The sequence below is a fragment of the Rhinichthys klamathensis genome, unplaced genomic scaffold (assembly GCF_029890125.1).
Source record: "Rhinichthys klamathensis goyatoka isolate OS25496 unplaced genomic scaffold, OSU_Roscu_1.1 h1tg000018l_1, whole genome shotgun sequence".
Lineage (NCBI taxonomy): Eukaryota > Metazoa > Chordata > Actinopteri > Cypriniformes > Leuciscidae > Rhinichthys > Rhinichthys klamathensis.
In genome coordinates, this window is record NW_026606569.1 from 3,743,457 (window position 1) to 3,770,641 (window position 27,185).

General features: G+C 39.9%; 2 protein-coding genes across 3 annotated transcripts in view; both read right to left on the minus strand.

The window, feature by feature from the left end:
- LOC130070501 (gastrula zinc finger protein XlCGF7.1-like) overlaps window positions 1-4,715 on the minus strand; it is a 41,432-nt gene extending 36,717 nt beyond the window's left edge. Inside the window, exons 1-2 of the mRNA XM_056234919.1 lie at window positions 4,627-4,715; window positions 3,884-3,968 (exon numbers count right to left, since the gene is read on the minus strand). Of these exons, the coding sequence (XP_056090894.1) occupies window positions 3,884-3,968 (85 nt within the window). The 5' untranslated portion in view covers window positions 4,627-4,715. The remainder of the gene's footprint in view (window positions 1-3,883; window positions 3,969-4,626) is intronic.
- Window positions 1-27,185, minus strand: part of cct2 (chaperonin containing TCP1, subunit 2 (beta)) — a 285,779-nt gene that overhangs the window by 129,657 nt on the left and 128,937 nt on the right. The window lies entirely within an intron of this gene.

Here is a 27,185-nt window from a genome sequence, read left to right on the forward strand (position 1 = left end):
CAACCGCGAAACATGTAAGCGGGCGCGCGAGTTATGTTTGGGACTATTTTACACCTTCATCATTCTGCCGCTCAAGCAGAATGCACGACTAATAACGAGGATTAATTTGGGACTGTCATATTACATAACATGAGAACACTATTTTATTAAATCGGTGTGAATTCATTGGGTTTAGTTGCCGTTTTAAGTGCGTTGTTCCAGGAAGAGCACGCGTCCACAAGTCACACATTCTGACAAGCGCATCTGAGGCGGCGTTGGTGACACGTTGTATTAGTCGTTATATTTGATTATTAAATATTTATTTTAATTCAGGGCCTGAATTTCGTTTTGGAAAATGGGGGGGAAATCCCCCCCTTAGATGATTAGATTTTTTTCCAAACAAAAATTACATTTATCTTGCCGAAATGTTTGCGCTCATTGCATTTTTACAATGGGGTAATATTGTTGTCAAGAGTTTACACAACACAAGGAAGCTTGATTTAAATTGTTTAATTAAATTGAAAAAAGTAGCACAAATAAATACAATAGAATAAAGATACAAATAAAGACAAATAAAGAGAAAAGTTTTTCAATGGGTCTAACTTCATATAGGCCTACAGAAACTGAATAAAGTAATCAAATGGAAAATAACACTGGGTAGTATATTAGTCCTGAATAAATTAAATATAGGCTATTAATCCTGATTCCTTTAACTTAAAGCTATATTTTGTTGTTTTGACAACTAAATTAATGAGCTATAGTGCACGGATCCTGTGTTCATTATACTGGCATGCGTTTTATGCTTATTAAAAGACAAAACCGACTATGTTTAGAGTATACTCACGAAGACCGAAATTGACACAATTTTGCATGTTAAAACAATATAATCCGCGAAAAATAACTTTTGTTACTGGCCAGCTGTTTTTGAGGCGGATTCTCTATGAATGTGCGCATAGAAAATCATCTCAGAGAGCGTGCGAGCACTGATTAGTTTAAAATCGCTTGAATGTTTAAACTGGTAAGACTTAAAAAGACCTGCAAATGGTAAACTTCAGTCACGATGCACTGCTGGCCCGATTGTGCAAGTGAATATTCCGTCATGTCCCGACTCCTAAACGCGAGTGTGTCGCCGCAGCGCTTGATGCTTGCCTTGCACAACACATTTTGAGAGAAGAGATAGAAGACGCGGCACCGCTGAACACCCACGCTGTTTGTGAAATTGCGCCTGGCAGATAGTTGTTAAAAGAATGATTTGATTTTATAATCTGTGTGGATTACGATTGCGGGAATTTCCTGCATTATAAATGGGAGACATGTGGGAATTATTAGAATTATGCGCAATACCCGCAATCCCGCGCCGAAATTCGAGCCCTGTAATTTAATTATCAATCACATCGAAACAGTTTACAATCCTACTAGCCCTTTATTTAGATTAAAACCATTCTCATTAATTTGGTGAGGAACATAGCGGTTTGAGCAGCATTTGCAGACGCTGTCATGCTGTTGGCCATATGCACTGCAGCAGACGCATATTGCAGTATTAAGGCTAACGATTAATCGATTAATTGATCGTTAATTTAAACGACAATCGATCATGGGAATTTGTGAAAATTGACATCCCTACTTGTTACCACTGTGCAGGCTGGTGGTGGTGGTGTAATGGTGTGGGGGATGTTTTCTTGGCACACTTTAGGCCCCTTAGTGCCAATTGGGCGTCGTTTAAATGCCACGGCCTACCTGAGCATTGTTTCTGACCATGTCCATCCCTTTATGGCCACCATGTACCCATCCTCTGATGGCTACTTCCAGCAGGATAATGCACCATATCACAAAGCTCGAATCATTTCAAATTGGTTTCTTGAACATGACAATGAGTTCACTGAACTAAAATGGCCCCCACAGTCACCAGATCTCAACCCAATAGAGCATCTTTGGGATGTGGTGGAACGGGAGCTTCGTGCCCTGGATGTGCATCCCACAAATCTCCATCAACTGCAAGATGCTATCCTATCAATATGGGCCAACATTTCTAAAGAATGCTTTCTGCACCTTGTTGAATCAATGCCACGTAGAATTAAGGCAGTTCTGAAGGCGAAAGGGGGTCAAACACAGTATTAGTATGGTGTTCCTAATAATCCTTTAGGTGAGTGTATAAGTATTTACTTCTAAAAAGGAAAAAAACAGGTAAATGCAGCGCAAGTCTGTCATATAGGTTACATAACTTTATAATGAGAACACGATTGTAAAAGAGTGTTGTGAATCCTTTGTTTGCCCGTGTTTCAGCAGGTTGTTGTGGAAAGAGCGTGTCCAGAGTTACACAGTCAATTTTGCTTGTGGATTTGCAGCCTTTTGTGCCGGTTTCAGCACGTTGTTTTGGGAACAAACGCATCCAGAACAGGAGTTACACGTTCTGACCAACACAGTCAGGTTCGCTTGTGGATTTGTGTCATTTTGTGCAGAAATAAGTCTTAACATTAAGTCTATGTAGTATAAATATCTGATTTATCGTATATAGGATTCGTTCCGTTGAGTTAATAAACCTCTAGCAAAGCGTTACAGTTTACGGATGTTCATTCTCTTCAGCTTCAGCGCGCAATGCTTAAACAGCAATAATGTTATTTGAAACGGTAATATTAAAGATGTTTACCCTTTCTGTAATATTAAAAATGTTTATTTTTCCCCCCCAAAACTTTGATGCATTATTATGAATAACTATTTTTATTGTTTTCGTATTCTTGTCACATTTTATTTATCCGTGGCACATGCATTTAAATTATTAATATGTAGCCTAAGTAATGTTGTCCAACGAATTGTTTGCATTATTTAGTTGTTTTTTTTTAATGTATTTTTTTTATTGTTAGGCAATAAGGCTTCGTTTGTTAATGCATTAACTAACATTAAATTACAGAGCAATGAACTTGTGTTACCAATTTTTTTTTTATAAAGAAAGTCAGCCATAGGCGAAGAAATCATTTTAAAAGTTGAAGAATCTTACACTGGTTCAAACTAGGCTACTGTACTGTATATGATCGGTTTATTATTTAAGTTTTGGGACATGGCTTTTAATGGTGAGCCTTTTGTTTTTGTAATCACGCTCTGAAACTATAAAAAAAATTCGGATTTAGATTTTTTGGCCAATATATCAGTTATCAGCTTTCAAATATAAAGAATTATCGGTATCGGCCAAAATGTTCATATCGGTGCATATAAATATTTCTAGCAGAAATATTTATATATATGCGATGCAAAAGACTCGCGCGCTAACCATTACCATAGTAAAAGTGGTAAATATGACCGCTTGAAGAAATCAGACAAATCATATAGTCGATCACAATTGTGTATTTATTTTATTTGTCAGTACATCTCGTCTCTTTATACCGGACTGTCTGATATCCATATGTAGCTCCGCATGTGTCATAAAATAAAGCAACTCCGGTTTTTCAAGAGCTTCCTCTGCTTCTCTGACTAATGACAATCTTGACATAAATAAATGTATTATGGTCAATGTATCACTTATTAGTGTAAAACTGTGGAAAAACATCGATGCTTGGGTTTAAATGTTTAGGTAAACAACAAAAATGCCAACAAACGGCCGCTTTTATCATGTTTGTTTTGCGATCTCGCTAGTTTCCAGTGATTTCTTTGTGATTCGTTTTCTGATAAAACTTCCATTTGTTGGTGAAATGATGGGTTTGTGTGACGTTGTTTCAGAGAGGTGTGTTTTAGTGACGCTCTGCAGGCCCGACGGTGGAAACACAGTGTGGTTTTGGGCTCGGTGCTGCGTCCGAGGCTTTTACCGTTTAAAGACTGGCCCGACAATGAAAACGTGGCTATTCATTTCTTTAGAGGTTGACATATTAATAAGGATCAAATGACTGAGATCAGCTTTGAGAATGAAACCAACCTGTGTGTTCCTCAGTCTCTTCATGTTTCACTCTGAACGTTTCTTCAATCTTCACGTCTTCACTCTCCCCTTTAATAAACGCCATCTTTAAGATGAGAATAAATAAAGTAAAAGCACTCAAAACTTAATCTCTGAGAGTGTCTCAATCTAGTTCAGTAGTTCAGTTCACTGGTAAGAGAGTCAGAGTTAATGGACTTAAAATCACCTGATTAGACCAAAAAAATAGCATTATAACAGACACATAATATTTAGTTCTGATTTATACTGTTATTTAATAACTTTTAAATTACATTTAATAGATTACACCTAAGCAAAAGTTGTCATTACACCTGTTTGTGTTTGTTGATCTCGTTGTATTTACACGGTTTGACCAGCAGGAGTCGTCAGTGTTTGGAGGTGATTCGAGCACTTTGAAATGAATCATTTTGCAAAACATTTGGTTTAGTAATTGACTCGGAGTTTAAAAAATCTTCGTTTCTCTCAAATCTACTTATCAGTGATCAACTAGTGTTTATAATAAACTGATTCACGATATAGGGATGAAATGAGATAACTTAAACAGTAACGTTCTGTTACTCGTGTGTGGATGCGCTTTACTCATAAAAAATAACGTTCATTAATGATAGATAAAGCATTACAATGTTACATTCAATAATACATTATTATTATTTTTTACATCGCTTGTAAAAAAACAAAAAAAGTAATTTAACCATTTAAACTCTTTACGTGCCTAAAACACAAACCTTTCTTCAGCAGAATCACAACAGATGCAGGAGCGCGACGCAGCATTATGACGTCACATCACCACACCAAAAAAAAAGTCCAGTTCAAACGCTAAAATCATAGAAGTCCATAGAAATCCACATACAAATTATAGAACATATATCATTGGCGTTCAAAGTTAAATTCTAGTGCTGAATAAAAAAAAACTGAGTTTGAGGTTTATCTGGGTATTTTGGGGTTTTATTGTTTGTATTTTGGATTCATCTGACATTTAACTTTATTTGTCCTATGCTGCAAGTTATTTTTCCAGTGTTTTAGTAAGTTTGAGAACCCTCTGATTTAAGGTTAATTTAACTGCAGCCACAACTATATTATTTTGTTTTATAATTTTGTATGCATTGTTATTTTGATGTTGATTGGTAACTAACCTTATATATTTTCTTGTGGAAAGCTGTTGCAGTTTTGTGATGTTTGTGGAGATGTTGCTGTTTGCTGCATGGTGCAGATAAAGAGCCTTATAAAAATGAAAGCTTCACTGCTGTGATGACACAACCACGATCTTGGTGTCCTCTTCATTCATCCATCACATTAACACAACGCAGAGACATTTGGTTATTATATATATAGACAGTTATTATATATATTCATGTATACATGTTGTTTTCGGAAAATATACAAGCATGTTATCAATGTGTCTCGGTTTCAACACTGTCAGTTCTTACTGGTCTATTCCAGACATCCCACCTCTCCCATTATAAAAAAAAATAAAAAATCCCACCTCTCCCTTAAATGCAGGGATTCTCACTATTCCTTCCTATTCTAGCTTTAACGGTGACTGAAACTATTTGTATTAATAGAAAATTCTCCTTTTTATTGCCTCTTTAGATTAATTCCTTCATTTGAATGCATCAACTGTAAGTAACTTTGGATAAAAGCTATTTGAAAAATGTACATGTAGAAAAAAGAGAATTGAAACAAGGAGTATTACGATATTTCAGAGTCTTTATTTTCTGAGTTGACAGATTAAAACAGCATTCGTTGTCTCTTTCTCAGCATAATATAAATCTCAAATCCCTTTGAATATTTCACTCATCAAACAGGGGAAATACATTCAAATACAATAGATCTGTAGTAGATCCGTAACAATTCAAAAACGGTATTTTATTGCATTTGTTTACCGATACTGATCGCTTCTGATGAAACGCCAAACAACCAGCAGCTTAAAACCTTTTCAAATAAAATTCATCCTTGTTATATAACATTTCCTAATTAACACATGTACATAATATGTCTTTACACAGATATCCTCAAATGATAAGGTTGAGTCTAATTGCATGAAGTTTCTTCAGACTTATTGGAGTCACAGTCATCGTTTCTGGTCCAGATCAGTCTTTCCCCACCACCTGCCTCGCTCTTTCCAGAAGGGATCCAGTTCATATTCAGCTGCAGAAAGCGGACTTTGAATGATGGCGTCTATTGCCTAGGCAGCAAGGGACGCACAGAGCTGGCCACATCGTTGAAGGAGAGCGGCACATAGTTGGAAACTTGATCGCCAGGGTAAGAAACAAGCTGGGAACCCCGACGATTGATGTGCTCGTACAGAACCCAGACTCCACGTCTCACTTTGTGGGATGAAGCTTTGTCATTGAAATCAATTTCGGTAAGATTGATTTCGTTGCGTAGGGTCACGCTTCTTCCTTGATAGTTCTTGTGCTCAAACAGCTGGATTTCAGGGTTGGTCAGGTCATGTGTGACCATCTTGAAGGAGGAAAACTGTCCTTTGTCTTCAAGGGTAGCGTACTCTCCTTCTTCAAACACCCGCTGCTTTCCAGCAAAATCCTTGTCACAATACCCCACCCATGGTTTGCCAATGACTTTTATGGAGGCGATGGCGTTGTTAAAGCCCTTCTCTTCTAAGTCGCCGACATCTTGGTTGAATTCAGCGGATCTGCCCCCGAAGCCCTCTTGGCTATAAACAATGATCTTGCTCATTTTGAATGATGACTCGAGGAGAGAGAGGCTGGAGAAGTGTTTCTGAAGCAGCTTCCAATGGTTCTGCTGGGAACAGTGACTTACTTGGTGTGCAGAGCTGCCTTTTAAAGCACAAATACTGTAACTGTCTGCTTGGAGTCATTTAAAGGTATTGATTTAATGTGTAAATGTATACTTGTGTATTTATAAAAGACGTTTATTGGGAATGTGGTGTAGATACGAGCACCTCACTCGACGCAGGCACCAGTGACGTCCACTAGGGGGCAGTGTAGTTTCTGCCACTAGGCTAAACCTAACCCTAGATAAACTCCATGCTCACGAGTTACGGCTATCGCAAACTCATAAACAAACTAAGTGCGAACGGACGGGAGCACACAGTAAGGACGCCAAACTTGGGATAAGGAACAAAGGAAATTGCTAGGATTGGTTTAACGCCCTTGGGAAGCGGAACGAGGTATGTGTAGTTGTTTATATGGGTGCTTGCGGGAGTGAAGTGTTTATGTTTATTGTTGTAAGTTATTTAAACTATGTATTGACAAAGAGCCATTTTGCTTTGCTATGTTAATTCGAGTGTGTTTTAAAGGTTATGGTGTTGTGTATGTAGATCTTGGTAAGAAGAAAAGGTTGTTTAGTGGTGTATTTAATTAGGTTTACTGCGTGAGAATGTTTGATGTAGCTAATGAAATGTTTATGACGGTACTAATGTTTGTATCAATTTGTATATTTTTATAGTTTTCACGGTGCATTACGGATATGAAAAGAAAAATAAAGAAAACCGTAAAGACATCAGTCGAGACTCTCTCCATCTTGCTTAAACCCACCGAGGGCAGTTACAGTGAAAACTCACCGCGACGCCAGAGAGTGAGAAACTACGCTGCATCCAAATGAGACTCGCAGCCTCGGCCGAGGTCCGCATCGAAGAAATCAACTAAAACGGACCATAGTCAGGCAAGAGGGAAGATAACACACGAGGGTGTAACGGGTGCAATCAAAGACATTTTATAAGAAATTATTAATAAGACTGTGTTCATGTACGCACATGAAAGTGGCTTAAGTGCAGTAATATAAACTGTGCTGAACGCTGAAAGACGCAATTGTTAGAGTATTTGACTATCCTTAGATAAAGGTTCTGAGTGTTGCAGATAATTGTGAAGATGTGTTCAGGGGATTATAAACGGCCATTTTAAAGCTATCATTAAATAGAGGTTCTAAAGTGTGGAAATGACCTAACTTAAAGTACGGAATTGTCCAGAATTTTAATATTTGTATTTGCACAAATTAAATAATTTGAGTGTTTAAATGAGGTTGTAGACGTGGGTTAAAGGGGTAGTACTAAAAAAGGTTATTATAACTACTGCTTGCAGAAATAAATCCCAAACGTCTTACATAACATTCAAATTACCATCTATTAAGACATCCAAATCAAAAATGTCACTCCACACAGCAGAAACCAGTAAACCCTCAGACCTACCATCTGGCAGAGCAAGCTCTCGTCAGAGAACCGTGACTGAGAAAATGCAAGAGGTAAATGAACAAAACGCCATTAAACATAAAAAGGCTTTTTACAGGGCTTATGACGCTTGGAAACAGACGGCAAAAGAAGGCAGGGCAACAATGAAATGTTTTTGCTCTATGGACGATCTTGACAACATTGAACAAAATATTAAAACAAAACGTGATGGGCTGCAAGGCCAATACGAGCCCATCCTGCGTAACCAAACCAATACTCCAGAGATAGTGGGGAAAATGGATACCTGTGCCATTCTCACTGATGAAATGCTTGCTCTGGTGAGTAAAAGAAGAGACACTATGGATGTAGACTACAATGAGCAAGTAGAGAAAGAAAGAGTGAGGATTGTCTTAAATAAAAAAGAATATGGATCTGTGTTTGGCGGTACAAAAACTGACACTGTGGTTTCTCAGCATACTGACTCTTCCAGTGCAAGCTCCAGCGGTTCCAGCAAACGACAGGACGCAGAAGCAGAGCTTTCGGCCAAAAGAGAGCAAGCAAAGGCAATGAAGGACATTCATGCCCGCCAGGCACATATTAACAAACTTGAAAATGAATGGAAACTCGAAGAACAGAAAATGGTGGCTGATTTGGAGCGCAAAAGGGAAGAGCGGCGGCTAAAACTGGAAGAAGAACAAATGAAGCTGACACAGTTAAAGGCTGAAAAGGAGGTCCAGGTAGCAGCTGCTCGAGTGAGAGCGTACGACAGCTCTGGAAGCGACTATGAAGAGGAGAGAAATCTAGTAACAGACACTGCCTACCTGGAACCGGAACCTGCCGCTCACATTGTCACAAACACTGCATCGCTTCTACCCCAACAAACATTTACAGGAACGACTATAAATGAGGACACAGCCGGCTTAGTCCAAGCAATAACCAGTTCATTGAGCTTAAATCGTCTGCCTGTGCCTGAGCCAACAACATTTGACGGTGATCCCATGAAATATGTTGACTGGAAAATGTCTTTCACAACTCTCATTGACCGAAAACCCCTCTCAGCAAATGAGAAAATGTTCTATTTGAAAACTTATCTCACTGGAGATGCACGCAAAGCAGTGGAAGGTTTCTTTTATAGAAACTCAGAAGATGCGTATACAGGTGCCTGGAAGGTCCTACAAGAGAGGTATGGCAACCCATTCATAATACAAAAGGCGTTCAGGGATAAGCTCTCTAGGTGGCCTAAAATCAGTTCGACCGACCCTCTGGCTTTAAGAGAGTTTGCAGACTTTCTGCAAGGATGTGCGGAAGCAATTCCACATGTCAAGGGACTAGCCATCTTGGATGACTGTGAAGAAAATCATAAACTTCTGAAGAAATTGCCAGAGTGGATCGTGAGGAAGTGGAGTCGAATGGTGGTTGAAGAATTAGATAAATCTGGTAATTATCCGTCTCTTAAAAGTTTCAGCACATTTCTAAACAAGGAGGTCCGGATAGCCTGCCACCCCATTGTCTCACCCTTCCTATTGAACTTCAAGACAGAAGATAGAACACCAAAACGAGCTAAAGCCTTTATTACCAGTGCTCAAACGAATAGTTCCCCACAAGGTAGACAAGAAGCATCAAATTACAGGAGGCCACCATGCCCAGTCTGCAAGGAAGAAACGCATGGTATCGCTACCTGCCCCATCTTTGCTGCAAAGGCCATGGACGAAAAGAAACGGTTCATCAATGAAACCCATCTCTGTTTTGGATGTTTAAAGAAGGGACACGTAAGCAAGGATTGCAAAAGGCGCCACACTTGTGGCACCTGCAGTCGTCGTCATCCAACATGTCTGCATGAGGAGTGGAGACAAAGACCAACGGAAATTTCTACAAATGATCCAATTTCTGTGAGTAACCACACAACGGAAGAAGTCCACAGAGCCATGTCATATGCATCTACTCGATATGCCTCGGCTACCGCCAGCATAGTTCCAGTCCTGGTATCCACAAAGCAAGAGCCACAAAGGGAGGTTCTTACTTATGCCCTACTCGACACACAAAGTGATACTACATTCATCCTTGAAGATCTGCTTGAGCATCTGAGTGTGACATCACGACCAGTGACGCTAAAGTTGAGTACGATGACTGCTGTTGACACGGTTTTCACGAGTAAAGGCATTAGAGACCTTCAAGTTCGAGGGCTTCATTATGAGAACCTACTCCAGATAAAGCAAGCCTATACTCGTAGTTTTATCCCAGTGGATAAATCGTACATCCCAACTCGAGAAACTGCACAAAGATGGCCGCATCTTAAACACTTAACAGACAGATTGCCACCTCTCCAAGACTGCGATGTGGGACTACTAATAGGATATAATTGTCCATCAGCATTAGCTCCCCTTGAAGTAGTCATAGGCAAAGAGAATGAACCCTTCGCTCAACGTACTGAGCTCGGTTGGAGCATAATAGGCTCGTCAAACCCTCATTTAGATCGGCAAGGAAACCAAAGTTTTGTGCACCGAGTCACAGTGAAAGAGATACCTGCTCCAACAGTCACTGATGTCTTGAAAGTTCTGGAAGCGGATTTTAACGAACGCATCTATGAAGACAAATATGTGTCTCAAAATGATGTCCAGTTTATTCAGTTCCTTAGCAGTAACATCAGACAGAAAGATGATGGACACCTCGAGATGCCCCTTCCTTTTCAGAGCAGCAGCCCACCTGTGCTACCAAATAATAGGAAGCTCGCTGTGATTCGGCTGGAGAACTTGAAAAGAAAGTTGACTGCGGACAAACGCTATCATGACCACTACAGAACCTTCATGGAAGAGACAGTGAGTAGAGGGGATGCGGAGTTGGTAACTACACCAATAAATGGTGAGAGTATTTGGTACCTTCCCCACCATGGCATTTATCACCCAAAGAAGCCAGACAAACTAAGAGTCGTTTTCGACTGTTCGGCTAAGTTCAGAGGCATTTCTCTAAATGATACTCTACTGACGGGACCTGACTTGATTAACTCCTTACTAGGAGTTCTGTGTCGTTTTAGGAAGGAAGCGGTGGCCCTAGTATGTGACGTTGAAAGAATGTTCCATCAGTTCAGTGTTACTCCAGAATGCCGAGATTATTTGAGATTCTTATGGTGGGAGCACGGAGAGTTGGAAAAGGAACCAAAGGAATATAGGATGAGCGTCCACCTCTTTGGAGCTGCCTCTTCTCCTGGGTGTGCCAACTTTGGGCTGAAGTATTTAGCACGGCAATACGCTTCTGACTATCCGGCGGCATCAGTCTTTCTGGAGAAAAACTTCTACGTCGATGACGGATTAACTAGTGTCAAGTCTGTGGAAGAGGCCAAGAAACTGATCATGGAGGCTCAGAGTTTGTGTAAGGAAGGAGGATTAAGGCTTCATAAATTTAACTCGAATCAAAGGGAAGTTCTGGGTTGTGTGGATCCTTCAGAAAGAGCAGCAATCATTGAACCTATTAAACTAAGAAAGGAGGTGAGTCAGCTGGGACATGTGCTCGGCCTTCAGTGGTCAATAGATGATGACATCTTTAGTTTTAATACTACATGGAAAGACCAGCCGGCAAGCCGTAGAGGTATTTTGTCTGTGGTGGCCTCCCTGTATGATCCACTTGGATTCCTCACGCCATTCACCTTGATGGGAAAATGTATATTGCAGGAGATGTGCCGCAGAAGCGTCAAATGGGATGACCCTTTGCCAGAAGATCTAAACACACGGTGGGAGGAGTGGAAATGGGAGCTACAGAGGCTAAAAAACGTCACCATCGCAAGGTGCTACCAACCAAGTGGATTCGGCAATGTGATTAGAGTGGAGTTACATCATTTCTCAGATGCCAGCAGTAAAGGGTATGGCGCATGTTCATACCTCCGATATAAGGACGACAAAAATGTGGTTCACTGCAGTTTGGTGATAGCAAAGGCAAGAGTCGCCCCGACTAAAGTGACAAGTATTCCAAGGCTTGAGCTCTCAGCTGCTGTAGTGGCTACTAGACTAAGTGGGATGTTGAAGTGCGAACTTGACATGGGGATTGACGAAGAGTTATTCTGGACGGACTCCAGAGTGGTTCTGGGTTACATCAACAACGAGGCAAGAAGGTTCCACGTTTTTGTAGCAAACCGGGTTCAACGGATTCGAGAAACCACAGACCCCAGTCAGTGGCATTACGTCGACACAGCAGAAAACCCAGCGGACCATGCCTCCAGAGGCCTCCCTGTAACACACATCTCTTCCTCAAACTGGCTTACTGGACCTAAGTTTTTGTGGGAGCAAGAAGTTCGCCCAAGGCCCTGTTATCCTCCGGAATTGCTCGTTGGTGATCCTGAAGTTAAAGCGATTTCGGTCTTTGCGACTAGAGTTAGCAACTGCACGGATATTCTTAGCCGTCTGAGTAGGTTCTCCTCTTGGTCGAAACTTCTCAAGGTGGTTGTAAGAATTAGGAGGCTGGGTTCAAAACAAAGACCTCATCACGAGCATTCAGGTGTTGAGGAACAAAGGAGAGCGGCTCATGTGATAATCAAACTTGTTCAACAACAGGCCTTTGCGCAGGAGTTCGAGACCCTTCAAAGGGGAAAACAGCTCCCAAATTCAAACCATCTTCACAATTTGGACCCTATACTCCATGAAGGATTGCTCTGCGTCGGTGGCAGGCTAAAGTGGTCCTCTCTTAGCCATGAATTAAAGCATCCGGTAATCCTTCCAAAGGATGGCCACATCACCGCGCTGATTCTGGCTTATTGCCACGCCAAGATTCGGCATCAAGGCCGAAGTCAGACGCAAATGGAATTAAGAGCAAATGGATTTTGGGTCATCAGGGGAAGCAAACTGGTGGCAAAGCTGATAAGCGGGTGTGTGCAATGCAGAAAACTACGACGTCCTTCGGAAATACAACAAATGGCTGGGCTCCCTGCTGTACGTGTTGAAGTGTCAGCTCCGTTCACGTACAGCGGTATGGACTGTTTTGGCCCTTTCCTCATCCGAAAGAGTCGAAAAGAGTATAAAAGATATGGTTTGATTTTCACGTGCCTTTCTTCTCGAGCCATTCATATCGAGATGCTGGAGGATCTATCAACGGATGCATTTATTAATGCTCTGAGGTGTTTCATTAGCATCAGAGGAGCTGTCCGACAACTCTACTGTGATCAAGGTACTAACTTTGTGGGAGCCAGGAATGAGCTGAGGGACGCTCTTAAACAATGTAATGCCAAGTTGTTGGAAGCATTCCTAATTGACCAGCATTGTGAGTTTGTTTTCAATGCTCCTTCTGCAAGTCATACAGGAGGTGTCTGGGAGCGTCAGATCCGAACCGTTAGGAGTGTGATGAATGCCACTCTTGTACAGAGCCAAGGTAGACTTGACGATGCATCACTTAGAACGTTGTTCTATGAGGTAATGGCTATTGTAAACAGCCGTCCACTTTCCGTAGATGGAATCAATGACCCTCAAGCACTGGAGCCTCTCACGCCAAATCACCTTATTATGATGAAGTCCAAGGTTGCTTTACCGCCTCCCGGGACATTTGTGAAGGAGGATTTGTATGCTTCCAAGAGGTGGCGTAGAGTTCAGTATCTGGTAGAGCAGTTCTGGAGTCGATGGAAAAGGGAATATCTTCTTAACCTCGCTATTCGACAGAAGTGGCATGTGCCTAAACGTAACCTCAAGGAGGATGATATAGTTATTGTCAAGGATGAGAATCTTCCGAGAAGTCAGTGGCTGTTAGCACGAGTAGTCGAAGCCATCCAGGACGGCGAAGGATTGGTTCGCAGAGTCAAAATTCAGATAGGAGAACGGACCGCTGGAAAGAAAGGGAACTGCCCTCGTAAACCTTCAATCGTTGAGCGTCCAGTACAGAAATTGGTTCTCCTCCTTGAGAGCAAATAAGATGATCGCACCATATACACCACACACACTACAGCACATATATATTATACACATGTAAGTGTTTTAGTTTAAAAGATGGGCAATGTGATGTAGGAAATTCTGCTTAATTTTGGTTGTATATTAAGCAGAATTGGGTGGGAGTGTAACTGTCTGCTTGGAGTCATTTAAAGGTATTGATTTAATGTGTAAATGTATACTTGTGTATTTATAAAAGACGTTTATTGGGAATGTGGTGTAGATACGAGCACCTCACTCGACGCAGGCACCAGTGACGTCCACTAGGGGGCAGTGTAGTTTCTGCCACTAGGCTAAACCTAACCCTAGATAAACTCCATGCTCACGAGTTACGGCTATCGCAAACTCATAAACAAACTAAGTGCGAACGGACGGGAGCACACAGTAAGGACGCCAAACTTGGGATAAGGAACAAAGGAAATTGCTAGGATTGGTTTAACGCCCTTGGGAAGCGGAACGAGGTATGTGTAGTTGTTTATATGGGTGCTTGCGGGAGTGAAGTGTTTATGTTTATTGTTGTAAGTTATTTAAACTATGTATTGACAAAGAGCCATTTTGCTTTGCTATGTTAATTCGAGTGTGTTTTAAAGGTTATGGTGTTGTGTATGTAGATCTTGGTAAGAAGAAAAGGTTGTTTAGTGGTGTATTTAATTAGGTTTACTGCGTGAGAATGTTTGATGTAGCTAATGAAATGTTTATGACGGTACTAATGTTTGTATCAATTTGTATATTTTTATAGTTTTCACGGTGCATTACGGATATGAAAAGAAAAATAAAGAAAACCGTAAAGACATCAGTCGAGACTCTCTCCATCTTGCTTAAACCCACCGAGGGCAGTTACAAATACACCAAAGTGGGTGTTGACTGGGTCATGACAGGACATGCAGGTGTGGAAGCTGAGAAACATGCCACATCTCAAACTTCTGCTCTGTATCTACAGACATGCAACCTAATACAAGTTTGTGGCGCTTGTCTGAAGTATAAAATCATTGGTTACCCGTAAGCCAATCACATAACGTCTGGTTATGACGTGTGTTATTCGCCAGCTCAGCCGCATCGAACTTCCACTGTAAACACATGTATGATGCGAAAACGAAACCATCGAGCGAAAGACCGGAGTGAACATGGCTGACCGAGTTTAACCTGATCCTCCATGAGTGCAACCAAGGGGGACACAATCACAACTATCGCCTTGCAATTTGGCCTGCCCAGTTCTCGCTGATGATCGGTAATAGTTGATAAATTAAACTTTTCCCAAAACCTGTCGGGAGTAGGGCCAGAACATCACCTCCATTCAAAATGTTTACCAAACACTCTTCTTGTTCGGGCTTCAGTTTGCAAATGCCGGGAACATTCTCCACAACAGAGCGAATTGCATCCCATGTCTCCATATCCGCGGTCGTTTTCAATTTCCCTAACCTAAAATACTCCGTGCTTAGCGTCTACGTCACGGCTCTCAGCCCGCCCTCTGTTCGTTGATTGGCCGGCTGTTTTCAGGCCGGAGGAAAACCAAGAGACATGTCGATGTCTCAGACTAAGTACAGAAGCCAACTGAAATTGAGCGGAAGTACGAAGGACGTAGTCAGGCTAAACTCTTGTAGCTTACCTGAAGGGAATGACAGAGAACTTGCTAACTCCTGGTTCAGCCGGGACTCGAACCGGAGACCTTCTTGCTGCGAGGTGATAGTGCTACCCACTGAGCTGCTGTGCTGCCCTATTTCTATTTTTATTTCTATGAATTCATAAAATGTAAGCAATTAATTTCTTTCAGCTACAGGTCTGGAGTTCAAAGTGACAGGATTTTTATAACACAGTCTCATCCCAAGACGCCATATGACTGACGCTTTTGACCATACGTCAACATCCAACGTTTTAGGGTACCCTTTAACGTCAGTTAGATGACGCTATCTAATCCTAACCCTACCCCAGACCTAAACCTACCCGCGTCATCTAACTGACGCTAAAGGTAAAGCGTCAGTTAGATGACGCCCTAGGATCGTCATCTAACTGATGTTAAAGGGTACCCTAAAACGTCGGATGTTGACGTATGGTCAAAAGCGTCAGTCATATGACGTCTTGGGATAAGACTGGGCTGATTTTTAAGTACCAAAACCTGTTGACACATTTGTTCAGAGTGTTTAAATTTTTTCCAGAGTATAACGTTTCTAAGTGAATTAAATTAATTTCTAAGTGAATTACAAAAATAACAGAAAAGACTTTACTTCAAGATTCACATTTTACTGTGTAGTACACAACATTTTGTACGAGTCTCTGGGTAGTACACAGTCCAACAATGGAATCATAAAGAGGAAAAATTACATTTTCTAAACCAAAAACACAAACCCACCACAAGGGAAAAAAGAACACAAACTCAAACATACAACTAGACAAGTCAAATCTAACAAGACATGTGGAAAACAACACAATAAAAAACCCAGTTAACAAGGGAACGTTCCCATAACTTTCACTAATGTTATATAAATGTTAGTAAAAAACTTTTCTTTATAATAATGTTTCTTTATAAAATTTTCCAAATAATTACATTCCGGTAACGTTGACTGATGTTCTCATAATGTTGAGTGAAAACGTTCTTAGAACAACGATCACGGAACGTCCTTGTGATGTTATTTGTACTTGACTGAAGTTCTCATACTATTGAGAGTTCTTAGAACTATTGATACTATTGAGAACGTTCTAAGAGCAACATTCGCAGATACAAAAATATGTTCTTAGAATGTTTTTCTAACATTCCCATTAAGTTATGAAAACGTTATCTCTGAATGTTTTCTGAACGTTCCAAACATCAGGTTTTTTTAAGTATTAAAGAACGTTTTTTTCTTTGTTTATGTGAACGTTAGAAGAACATTCCATTCTATAATTTTGGAAATGTTATGAAAGCGTTATTTCTAAATGTTTTCTTAACGTTCCAAACATCTGTTTTTTTTAAGTATTAAGAACGTTTTTTTCATTTTGGAAATGTTATGAAAACTTAATTCTTTTAATGTTTTCTAAACTTTCAAAACATCCAGTTTTTTAAAAATGTTTTAAGAACGTTGTGTCTAAACATTAATACATAACTTTTAAAGAACGTTATGGGAGCGCTCTCTTAAAGGGATACTCCACTTTTTTTGGAAATAGGCTCATTTTACAACTCCCCCAGAGTTAAACTGTTGAGTTTTACCGTTTTTGAATCCATTCAGCCGATCTCCGGTTCTGGCGGTACCACTTTTAGCATAGCTTAGCATACATCATTGGAGTGGACAAGACCATTAGCATTTCTAAAAAAAAAATGACCAAAGAGTTTCGATATTTTTCCTATTTAAAACTTGACTCTTCTGTAGTTACATCGTGGACTAAGACCAACGGAAAATGTAAAGTTGCGATTTTCTAGGCTGATATGGCTTGGAACTATACTCTCATTCCTCCGTAATAATCAAGAAACTTTACTGCCGTACCATGAGAGCAGCAGGCGTAATGATATGACGCAGCGCCTGAAAATAGGCCACCTTCCTTCAACACAACGGAACTATTTTCAGGCGCTGCGTCATATCATTACGCCTGCTGCACTCATGGTACGGTGCTAATGCTAATGGTCTTGTCCACTTCAGTGATGTATGCTAAGCTATGCTAAAAGTGGTACCGCCAGAACCGGAGATCGGCTGAATAGATTCAAAAACGGTAAAACTCAACAGTTTAACTCTGGGGGAGTTGTAAAATGAGCCTATTTCCAAAAAAAGTGGAGTATCCCTTTAAGGTTATAAAAAACTAGCAGGGAACGTTCTGGAAACCTCTATACTGTAAAATTAAACCTAAAAATAACCTGCAGGGAATGTTCTGGGAAGGTTTTCTTTGGGTTATAAAATAAAACCTAAAAATAAAGGGAAAGATCTTGAAAGTTCTCTTTAGGTTATAAAAAAAGAACCTACAGAGAACGTTCCTAGAACGTTCTTATTTGGTTCCCAAAACAATAACCAAATGGGAACCATATGGGAGCATTAGGGAGAAAGTTCTGTGTTTGTTGGGTTCTTTGTTAGCTGGGATTGAACCTAATGCATTACACTAATCAATCAGGACTTTGAATTTCCATTCTGTAACAGCATTTCATCTGATTTTGAACTAAATTCTCTCATTGTCTTTCTATCACTCACAACTCTGTGTCATGGTTCTGTCACTTCGGTCAGTTTATTCTTAGTTGGTGATAGCAGGGCCGGCGATTGCTATAGGCGAACTAGGCGATCGCCTAGGGCGGCAAATGTGTTGGGGGCGCAGGCGCCCTCTAGTGTCGCCCTTTGCCTACTTCCCATTAATCATAGAATTAGAATGACAAGCGAAATAAAACATGTTTATTAAACATGAACATCATAAGGCGCCCCTCAGCCACACGTTTAATTAATTGTCAACTTGATTATTAGATTGAATTGATGATTATTGTTGATCATTTCCTAATGGGGGAGGGGGAGTTGCGTTGCGTTAGGCAAGGCAAGTGCTGACGCGTTGATCGAAAATGAAGCGGTCAAAACCCTCTGGTGCACAGGGAATAAAAGCAGAAAGGAACAAGATAAAAATAAAGCCCAGAGGTAAGTCTTCTCATCTCAGCCATTAAGGTGACAAACGAAATAAATTTAGTATTGTGCAAAGGCATGTACTGGCCATCGGGACTAACCGGGAGATTCCTGGTGGGCCGACGTGCTTTTTGGGCCGATACATCTTGAATACTTTTATATATTTATTTATTTTTTGTCTGAACGGCCCATAAAACTCGTACATCGGCGGCCCATTCGTTTTGTTTTGTTTAATTGGTGGCACTGGGTTATAACTTGTATAACTTAAAAATTGTATTATTGCATTTGTTTTACAATATATGGCTAGTACTGTCATGGGATTAATATTATAACTATTATTATGCAGTAGTGTAATGTAGACAGACACTGTAACAAAATAATAATAACCTTTATTTTATAAAGCGCCTTTAAAAGCAGCTCCTCAAAGCGCTGTATAGGCCTAAACAATGGGCAATTGTTAAAAAAAAAAAACACATCAACAAGTGAATGCAAGTTTAAAAAAGTATGTCTTAAGTTGACCTTTAAAAATGGCATAAGACTGGGCTTCCCTAAGTTCAAGACAAAACTCAATCTCGCCTAGGGCAACCAAAAGGGCTAGAGCCGGCCCTGGGTGATAGAGCCATGACATTTCCGGTTTGTCGTGTCCTTGTGTTCTAGTTCTGTTTATCGTGAGCACATGGCTGTCTTGTGTTTCTTCTGTGCCATGTGCTCTCCTGTCTATTGTCTAGCCCCGCCCCTCTTGTTATCTGATTATTGGTTAATTTGTCCCACCTGTCCTGTTCGTTACCCTCTTTTGTTTGTTCCTCTATTTAGCCTCCCTGTGTTTGTAATCCAGTGCTGGTTCATTGTCTATGTTCCCTTATGTGTTCTATGCTACCTGAGTTCTATGTTGTTTTTCCCCCCACGGGGTTGTTTTGTTTGTAGGTCTGTATTATTTTGAGCTTGTACCCGGTCATGTTCTACCATTCCGTGACACTTTACACCAAACATCCAGCGTCTCCAGGCAACCATTAATCCAGCTAACAAAAATAAATTGTCAGAACGTTTTGCTAACATTCCCATTAGCTTAGGAAAACATTATTTCGGAATGTTTTTTAAACATTGAAAATGGTTGTTTGGAACGTTCATAAAACATTCAGAAATAACATTTTCATAACTTAATGGGAATGTTAGAAAAACATTCTAAGAACATATTTTTGTATCTGAGAATGTTGTTCTATGAACGTTTTCTCTCAATAGTATGAGAACCTCAGTCAAGTAAAAATAACATCACAAGGACGTTCCATGAACGTTGTTATGAGAACGTTTTCACTCAACATTATGAGAACATCAGTCAAGAAATAATGTTAATTGACTCCATTCACTAATTTCTTTCAATTATAAGATGCATCTTATCCGAGATGCAGAAATATCACAGAATCAATGTTCTGAAAGAAAGAAAAAATCTTAACTTACCATCATGCAACCAGTTCTCCCTCCTAAAGCAATCCAAGAGAAATGCACCAAAGGAATCTTCTAACCCACACGGCCAGTAACCCATTGCTTTTGGTGAGAAACCAAAGTCAACAGTGTCGTAACGTCAACCAATAACTGACGAGAAGGCCGTTGATATTTTTAAGATCTGAAGTGAGTTTCTTAAAATACCTTTATAAATTTGCTGGCTAAAGTGTCCACGCTTGTGTATTTATTTGTATGGAAAGGTGTCTTGTATATTGATCTCTGTAGCCATATGATAACATTGCGTGAGGAACAGAGTGATAATCTTTCTGCTTCGTGAAAACGGCCTCACCAAACTCAAAAAGGAATCTGAATATTAGCATGTGGCAATCGGCCACGAGAGCCAATGGCTTTTTAATAATGAAATTGACGCTTCTTCATATGGCGATTTGTGAAAGTGTGCAAGATTGGAGCGTTATGGGTTTGTTGCTTAAAGCAATCGTCTGGCCTCGGAAGACTAAATATTTGCGCTGGGGTTTATCAGTTATTGTGACTTTACTTTTGTCTGCCTGTTATGTGTTTCATATTGAGAAATGGTTAGGTTAAGGGTTCATGTTAGGTGCTCAAAAACATCTACACAATAGTCATATCCCAGAATATCATGTCATGGGGAATACCCTTCTATGTGGCAGTTATAGCTGGAGGGTTACTGAAATGCTGATTAAATTCTTCTTAACCTTCACACAGACATTAGTATTGGGATAAATAGACTATAGAATAAGATAGGCTGCTTCCCAGTTATGGACTATGCGACCCTGGGGCCACTTTCCAGGGAAACGCCCTTCACATTAGAGCAAGGCTCACAGATTTGTTTACAGCTGAGTCAGGTATAAGACATAGGTTTAGTAAAAGCAATACAAAACTTTTTTTGAAAACAATAAAAAATATCCAACTTTATTTAACACATAAAAACACCAACAAATCAAAGAAACTAGATAAAATAAACACTAATGGAAACCATTTAGAATCGCCAAATCAACGGTCCAGCTGATCCTGCGTGTTAAACGCTGCGAATGTAAACAGATAGATAATGAACAGGCACTGTGCACCTACACACAAGCTGAAACAAACGAGTTAATAGCGCTGGTCTGCCGGTCCAATCCAGCAGGGAAATAGTGCAATCCCGTCTCCCTCAATTCCCGGGAACAGGATAACAGTCACAGTAGCAAGTTCGAAGCAGACCGTAAAACAGTCATCCAAACAGAAGTTAAGATGAGACCCAAAGCCCACTGTAACGTCCCTTGCATGTTGGCCCGCACCTTAAATGTGAAATACAGCACGCACTCACACACACACACACACACACACAGACATAAATGTAACCAGCCAGGCTTTTTAATGATGACATTTACGCTTCTTCATATGGCGAATTGTGAAAGTGTGCAAGATTGGAGCGTTATGGGTTTGTTGCTTTGGGTTATCAATTATTGTGACTTTACTTTTATCTGCCTGGTATGTGATTCATATTGAGAAATGGTTAGGTTAAGGGGTCATGTTAGGTGCTCAAAAACATCTACACGATAGTCATACCCCAGAATATGTGTGACAAAATTATACCCCAATATACACTCACCTAAAGGATTATTAGGAACACCATACTAATACTGTTTGACCCCCTTTCGCCTTCAGAACTGCCTTAATTCTACGTGGCATTGATTCAACAAGGTGCTGAAAGCATTCTTTAGAAATGTTGACCCATATTGATAGGATAGCATCTTGCAGGGGCCTAAAGTGTGCCAATAAAACATCCCCCACACCATTACACCACCCCCACCAGCCTGCACAGTGGTAACAAGGCATGATGGATCCATGTTCTCATTCTGTTTACGCCAAATTCTGACTCTACCATCTGAATGTCTCAACAGAAATTGAGACTCATCAGACCAGGCAACATTTTTCCAGTCTTCAACTGTCCAATTTTGGTGAGCTCTTGCAAATTGTAGCCTCTTTTTCCTATTTGTAGTGGAGATGAGTGGTACCCGGTGGGGTCTTCTGCTGTCTTCTGCTGTTGTACCCCATCCGCCTCAAGGTTGTGTGTGTTGTGGCTTCACAAATGCTTTGCTGCATACCTTGGTTGTAACGAGTGGTTATTTCAGTCAAAGTTGCTCTTCTATCAGCTTGAATCAGTCGGCCCATTCTCCTCTGACCTCTAGCATCAACAAGGCATTTTCGGCCACAGGACTGCCGCATACTGGATGTTTTTCCCTTTTCACACCATTCTTTGTAAACCCTAGAAATGGTTGTGCGTGAAAATCCCAGTAACTGAGCAGATTGTGAAATACTCAGACCGGCCCGTCTGTCACCAACAACCATGCCACGCGCAAAATTGCTTAAATCACCTTTCTTTCCCATTCTGACATTCAGTTTGGCGTTCAGGAGATTGTCTTCTTCTTCGATAGATTTTATTTGGCAGTTTGCTATCATTGTGCATTACCGCCATCTACTGGACTGAGGAGTGATCACATTGGGACATCATAAATAAATAAAAAATAAATAAATAAATAAAAATAATAATAATAATTAAATAAATAAAAACTTGCTTCAGCTGGTGCAGCGTGTTCAGCTCCTCCAGCTAAAAAAAATAAAATAAAAAAAATAATAATTCTACTTGCTAATTGGGTTTCTTTAAGAAAAGTTATAACCGCCCTAACTGTGGACTGTCTGTTGGTTATACTCAATAAATTTTGAATTGTTAATTCTTTCTTTACCGCTCTCTTCATATTTTCCCTTTCTCTGGTGTATTGTATACAATCTATCAGTATGTGTTTTACATTTTCTATTGCTCCACAATTTGTACATACTCCAGTCTGATGTTTCCCTATAATATGTAATCCACTATTTAAACTTGTATGTCCCATCCTCAGTCTAGTAATCCATGTTTCCTCCTGCCTTTCCAATCCACTGATTTTACTAGCTGTAACCTCTTTGTGTATGTTATATAAATGTCTGCCTTTTCCCTCCTTATCCCATCTCTCCTGCCACATTCTGTTAATTTTGTCCTTAATAATACTTTTAATTTCTGACCTACTTAATTTGATATCCAGTTCAACCAGTTCTGATGTAAGAGCTTCCTTCGCCATCATGTCTGCCTTCTCGTTCGCCTCTATTCCCCTGTGTGCAGGAACCCATATAAACCCTACGCTTATACTCTGTTGGTTTATTTTAAAAATGAGTTGATTAATTTCATCTAATAGATCCAGTTTACATTTAGTTTTTCCACTCTGAATGCATTCTAGTGATGAGATTGAGTCTGAACAGATGATCACCTTATTGGGTTTAACTTCTAGGAGATTGTCTTGACCAGGACCACACCCCTAAATGCATTGAAGCAACTGCCATGTGATTGGTTGATTAGATAATTGCATTAATGAGAAATTGAACAGGTGTTCCTAATAATCCTTTAGGTGAGTGTATAATTTCATGATGATAAAATTCCCATGCCCACTGTGTCTGTGTATTGACACCAAATGTTTCTCAATGAAAGCAATGAGCTACCGGCCGTGGCACAATAAAGACACAATAAAGGGCGAGTAGTAATACACGGGACTTTGTGTCAAGATGATTTATGACCCTATGATTGACAAGTGGGCGGGGCTAACCTTTGACCTTCCGGAGTGTGTCCCGGAGGTCGCTTTGATCTAGGGATGACCCTTTGACCTATCGATCGATCAAGTTGACAGTTGTGTTTGATCCGGGGTATGCCGGCTGTCTTTGATGTGGGTGTATAATCATTTATTTTGACAGTTGTCTTTGCCCTATTGCCCTTTCTATTATACGTCAAGTTGACAGTTGTCTTTGATCTGGATATGCCAGTTGTCTTTGATGCGGGTGTATAATCATTTATTTTGACAGTTGTCTTTGATCCGGAGGTATTATAGAATAAAACATTGAAGCGGTGTGCAATAAATAAAATCATCTTACTTTATCAGACGTTCCCCAAAGATGTTCCTCCGAGTGACTCTCTTGCTCACCGGCCTTTTTTCATGACAGCCATGGTCACTGCATCTGTGTGTGTGTGTGTGTGTGTGGGTGTGTTACATGATACCCTCCGCATTCCTGAAGACACTGTGGAAGTGAGGACAATATATGTATATATCTCACACTAACTAAAGTTGAACAACATTGTTCATTTAAAAGTATATAAATAAAATGCTTTTATCGTTCATTGTAAAATAAATAACTAAAATGTGCTGATCCAATTATTTTAGATAAAAATCATCCGACATGTTTTATAGATTAGAAGAAAACATACAGGTTGCTAACGGTTCACAAAATAAAATCATCTTACTTTTTTCACCAAGTTGAAGAAGTAGTTCCTAAGATGTCCATACAATATGAATGGTTTAACAAAGATGTAAAAGATGAGTTTAAACATGAAAAGATCCCAGATTGTTTTCTCTCTCACAGCGAGTCTGTGGCTGACCAGCACCTTTTAGTCTTCTATGTATGTGCGTGTGTGTGTGTGTGTGTGTGTGTGTGTGTGTGTGTGTGTGTGTGTGTGTGTGAGTGAGTGAGTGAGAGTTGTTGAAGATTTTATTACTTAGAAAACAAGTAATTTAGCCTTATAAGAATACACAATTATTTATTGTATGAGTCCTCTAAAAGGACTCTATGTGTCTTTGAAAGCTGCAAGACCTTCTGTAAAAAGACCCTGAATGTCAATTCTATTCTGAGAAGTCACATGGTACAAGACCTTCACCCAAAACTATCTATAAGTGTATGACCATCTTTGGAAAAGGATGTATGCATATATGTGAGAAGCTGGGCACTGATCAGGAGTGATCGCCTGCAGGAGGAAGGGATCTCCTGCTGGAGGGAGTGATCCCCTGCAGGTGGATGCTCGGCTTTGTTTGTTAATAAAGTCTAATATTTCTGGCATCAAAGATCTCTGCGAAGTTATTTTACAGAACAATTGAAACCACTTCAAATGGCGACCCCGGCAGGACTGGCTTAGGAGCTGAAGGAGCCACGAAAGGCGACACTGGTGACTCACAGACAACAGTGGCCACTGTAATTTAAGGTGAGCAATTTTTTGCTTTTGAAAAAGTGTGTGTTGTCACCAGTGAGCCAGAGTGGTAAGACCCTTTAAAATGCTTCTCCAAATTTAAAGAATTAAAAATAAAATTGAAAAAGGGGATCTTTGATTCTAGAAATAAGTGCATGCATTGTTGTTGACGATATCGAGTAATAGCGCGGGGGAGCTCCCACTAGTCTTTGCCAGTGCTTAAATAATCCTGTGTGGATTGTTTGAACTACTGGTACTGATGATTTAGCGCGAAGGTTTTGTCGTACGTACGCAAGGATTTGCTGATATAGGATATCAGTGGTTTATCTGTGTTTACTTTGAGTATAGCATGCACACAGATGTTTAGCTTCCGGTTACCGTTTTGTTAAATATTTAACAGAAGCTGCTCAGGGAAGCTATGTTTAGCTTAACAGTTACCGCCTCGACTAGCGAGGGACTGCTCGGGTTAAGCTAAATCCTATGGAATAGGGGAGTTAGAAGTTTTTAGCCTACGGTTACCGCTGTTCATGGTGAGCAGGTCTGCTAGGGGTAGGCTGTTTTATATAGTTATTTTTCACTGTGTTGGGGAAGTGTATCAGTGAAGTATTGTTTGTAAAAACAGTGAGTAGCACTGTAAGTAGAATATAGCTTTTGTGTGTGTGTATGTGGGATCCTGTGTGTCTGCTTGACTGTGCCTGTGGTTAAAAATAGTGACCTCTGACCCTGGTCACTTGTAAGGGACAAGGAATGTGTGAATGAGCGTGAGGGACAAGTACTGTATAAATGATGTGTAAAAGTAAAGAAAATAGTAAAGGAAAACAATTGTTTCAAGATATTAACCTAGAAGATTATTGTAGTATGCAATAAGTTAAAGTTATAAAATATATATGTAATTAATAATATAATGAAAGATATTAAATAGATAAATATAAATAAGATGCACGTGCTTAAAATATTATATCTTATATCTGAAGACGTCTAAAATTTGTATCTCATTATCCCTGAAGACAAAGTGAGAAAAATTATTCCATTGCAGAGTTTGAGTTAAGAAAAAATAACTTGTGCAGTGTGCTAAAAGTGAACAGGATTGGGTGACCAAGTTTTAGCAGTCAAAAATAATTTACAGCAATGTTAGAATTGTAGTAAATGGGAATTGTTGGGAATGGCTGAGGAAAAGTTTATTCACCATGTTAGATTATTTTGAACACAGCATGCAAATATAGGAGAAAGATTGAAGTCTGATTTTATGATAGGGAAAACTATTTGATTGGATTATATTCAGATAGTCAAAGTTAGATTATTACTGCATATTGTAATGAAGAAATAGCTTGCTCTTTTCCAGCAACGAAGAACTTGCTTTACTAAAAACAGAATGGGAGAACTGCTGTTGTCAACCAGTGATTATTATATAGTATAAAAGAACTAGGAGAAAGATGGTTAAAATGGAATTTAGATAAAGAGCTAATTGCTCAGGAACAAATATTTATAAAGTTAATTTGATTCATGCAGTTCTCTGAGTGTTCAAATTTCAGATGGCTTCAGTGTCGAATGGAAGAGGTGAAAGGTCAGAGACACGAAAGAGAGAAGGAGTGGGTGAGGGGCGTTCAGCTCCCTCCTCAAGATGACCACTTTCTGGAAACTCAGCATGGAGAAAGACTGATTTAATGCTGGAAAAGGTGAAACTTTCACTTGAGACTTTTCCTGAGGACAAAGAGACAATCCTGAGATGCAAAACTGTGGCAGGATCTTTCAAAAGCCCAAACTGAGAATAGGCAGAGAAACAACAGCCTATTCCAGTCTACGACACCAGGCCTTTGAGTGACAGGCTGAGGACACATGCAGAGCGACAGCCGAAAAGCTTCAAAAGACGGATGATCTGAGAACAGAAGAACTGACTGACATCCTTCCATTACGGGCAACACAGGTGTGACAACTCCAATGATCACTAGAGAGACTGCTTCAAATTTAGTTAATTATTAGATTAACTTTATTCTTCTTGATTATTCACTGGTCTCATAAGCAATTCTTTATATTCTCTGCTAAACTAACCCTCTCTGCTTTATCAGTAGGTACAAGTCCAGCTCTATATAAAAAAAAAAAAAGAAAGTCCATTGACAGAGAGAAGTGGGTGCTCAACTCACCAAATAGTTAAGACTGAGGCTGGATTTGGTAT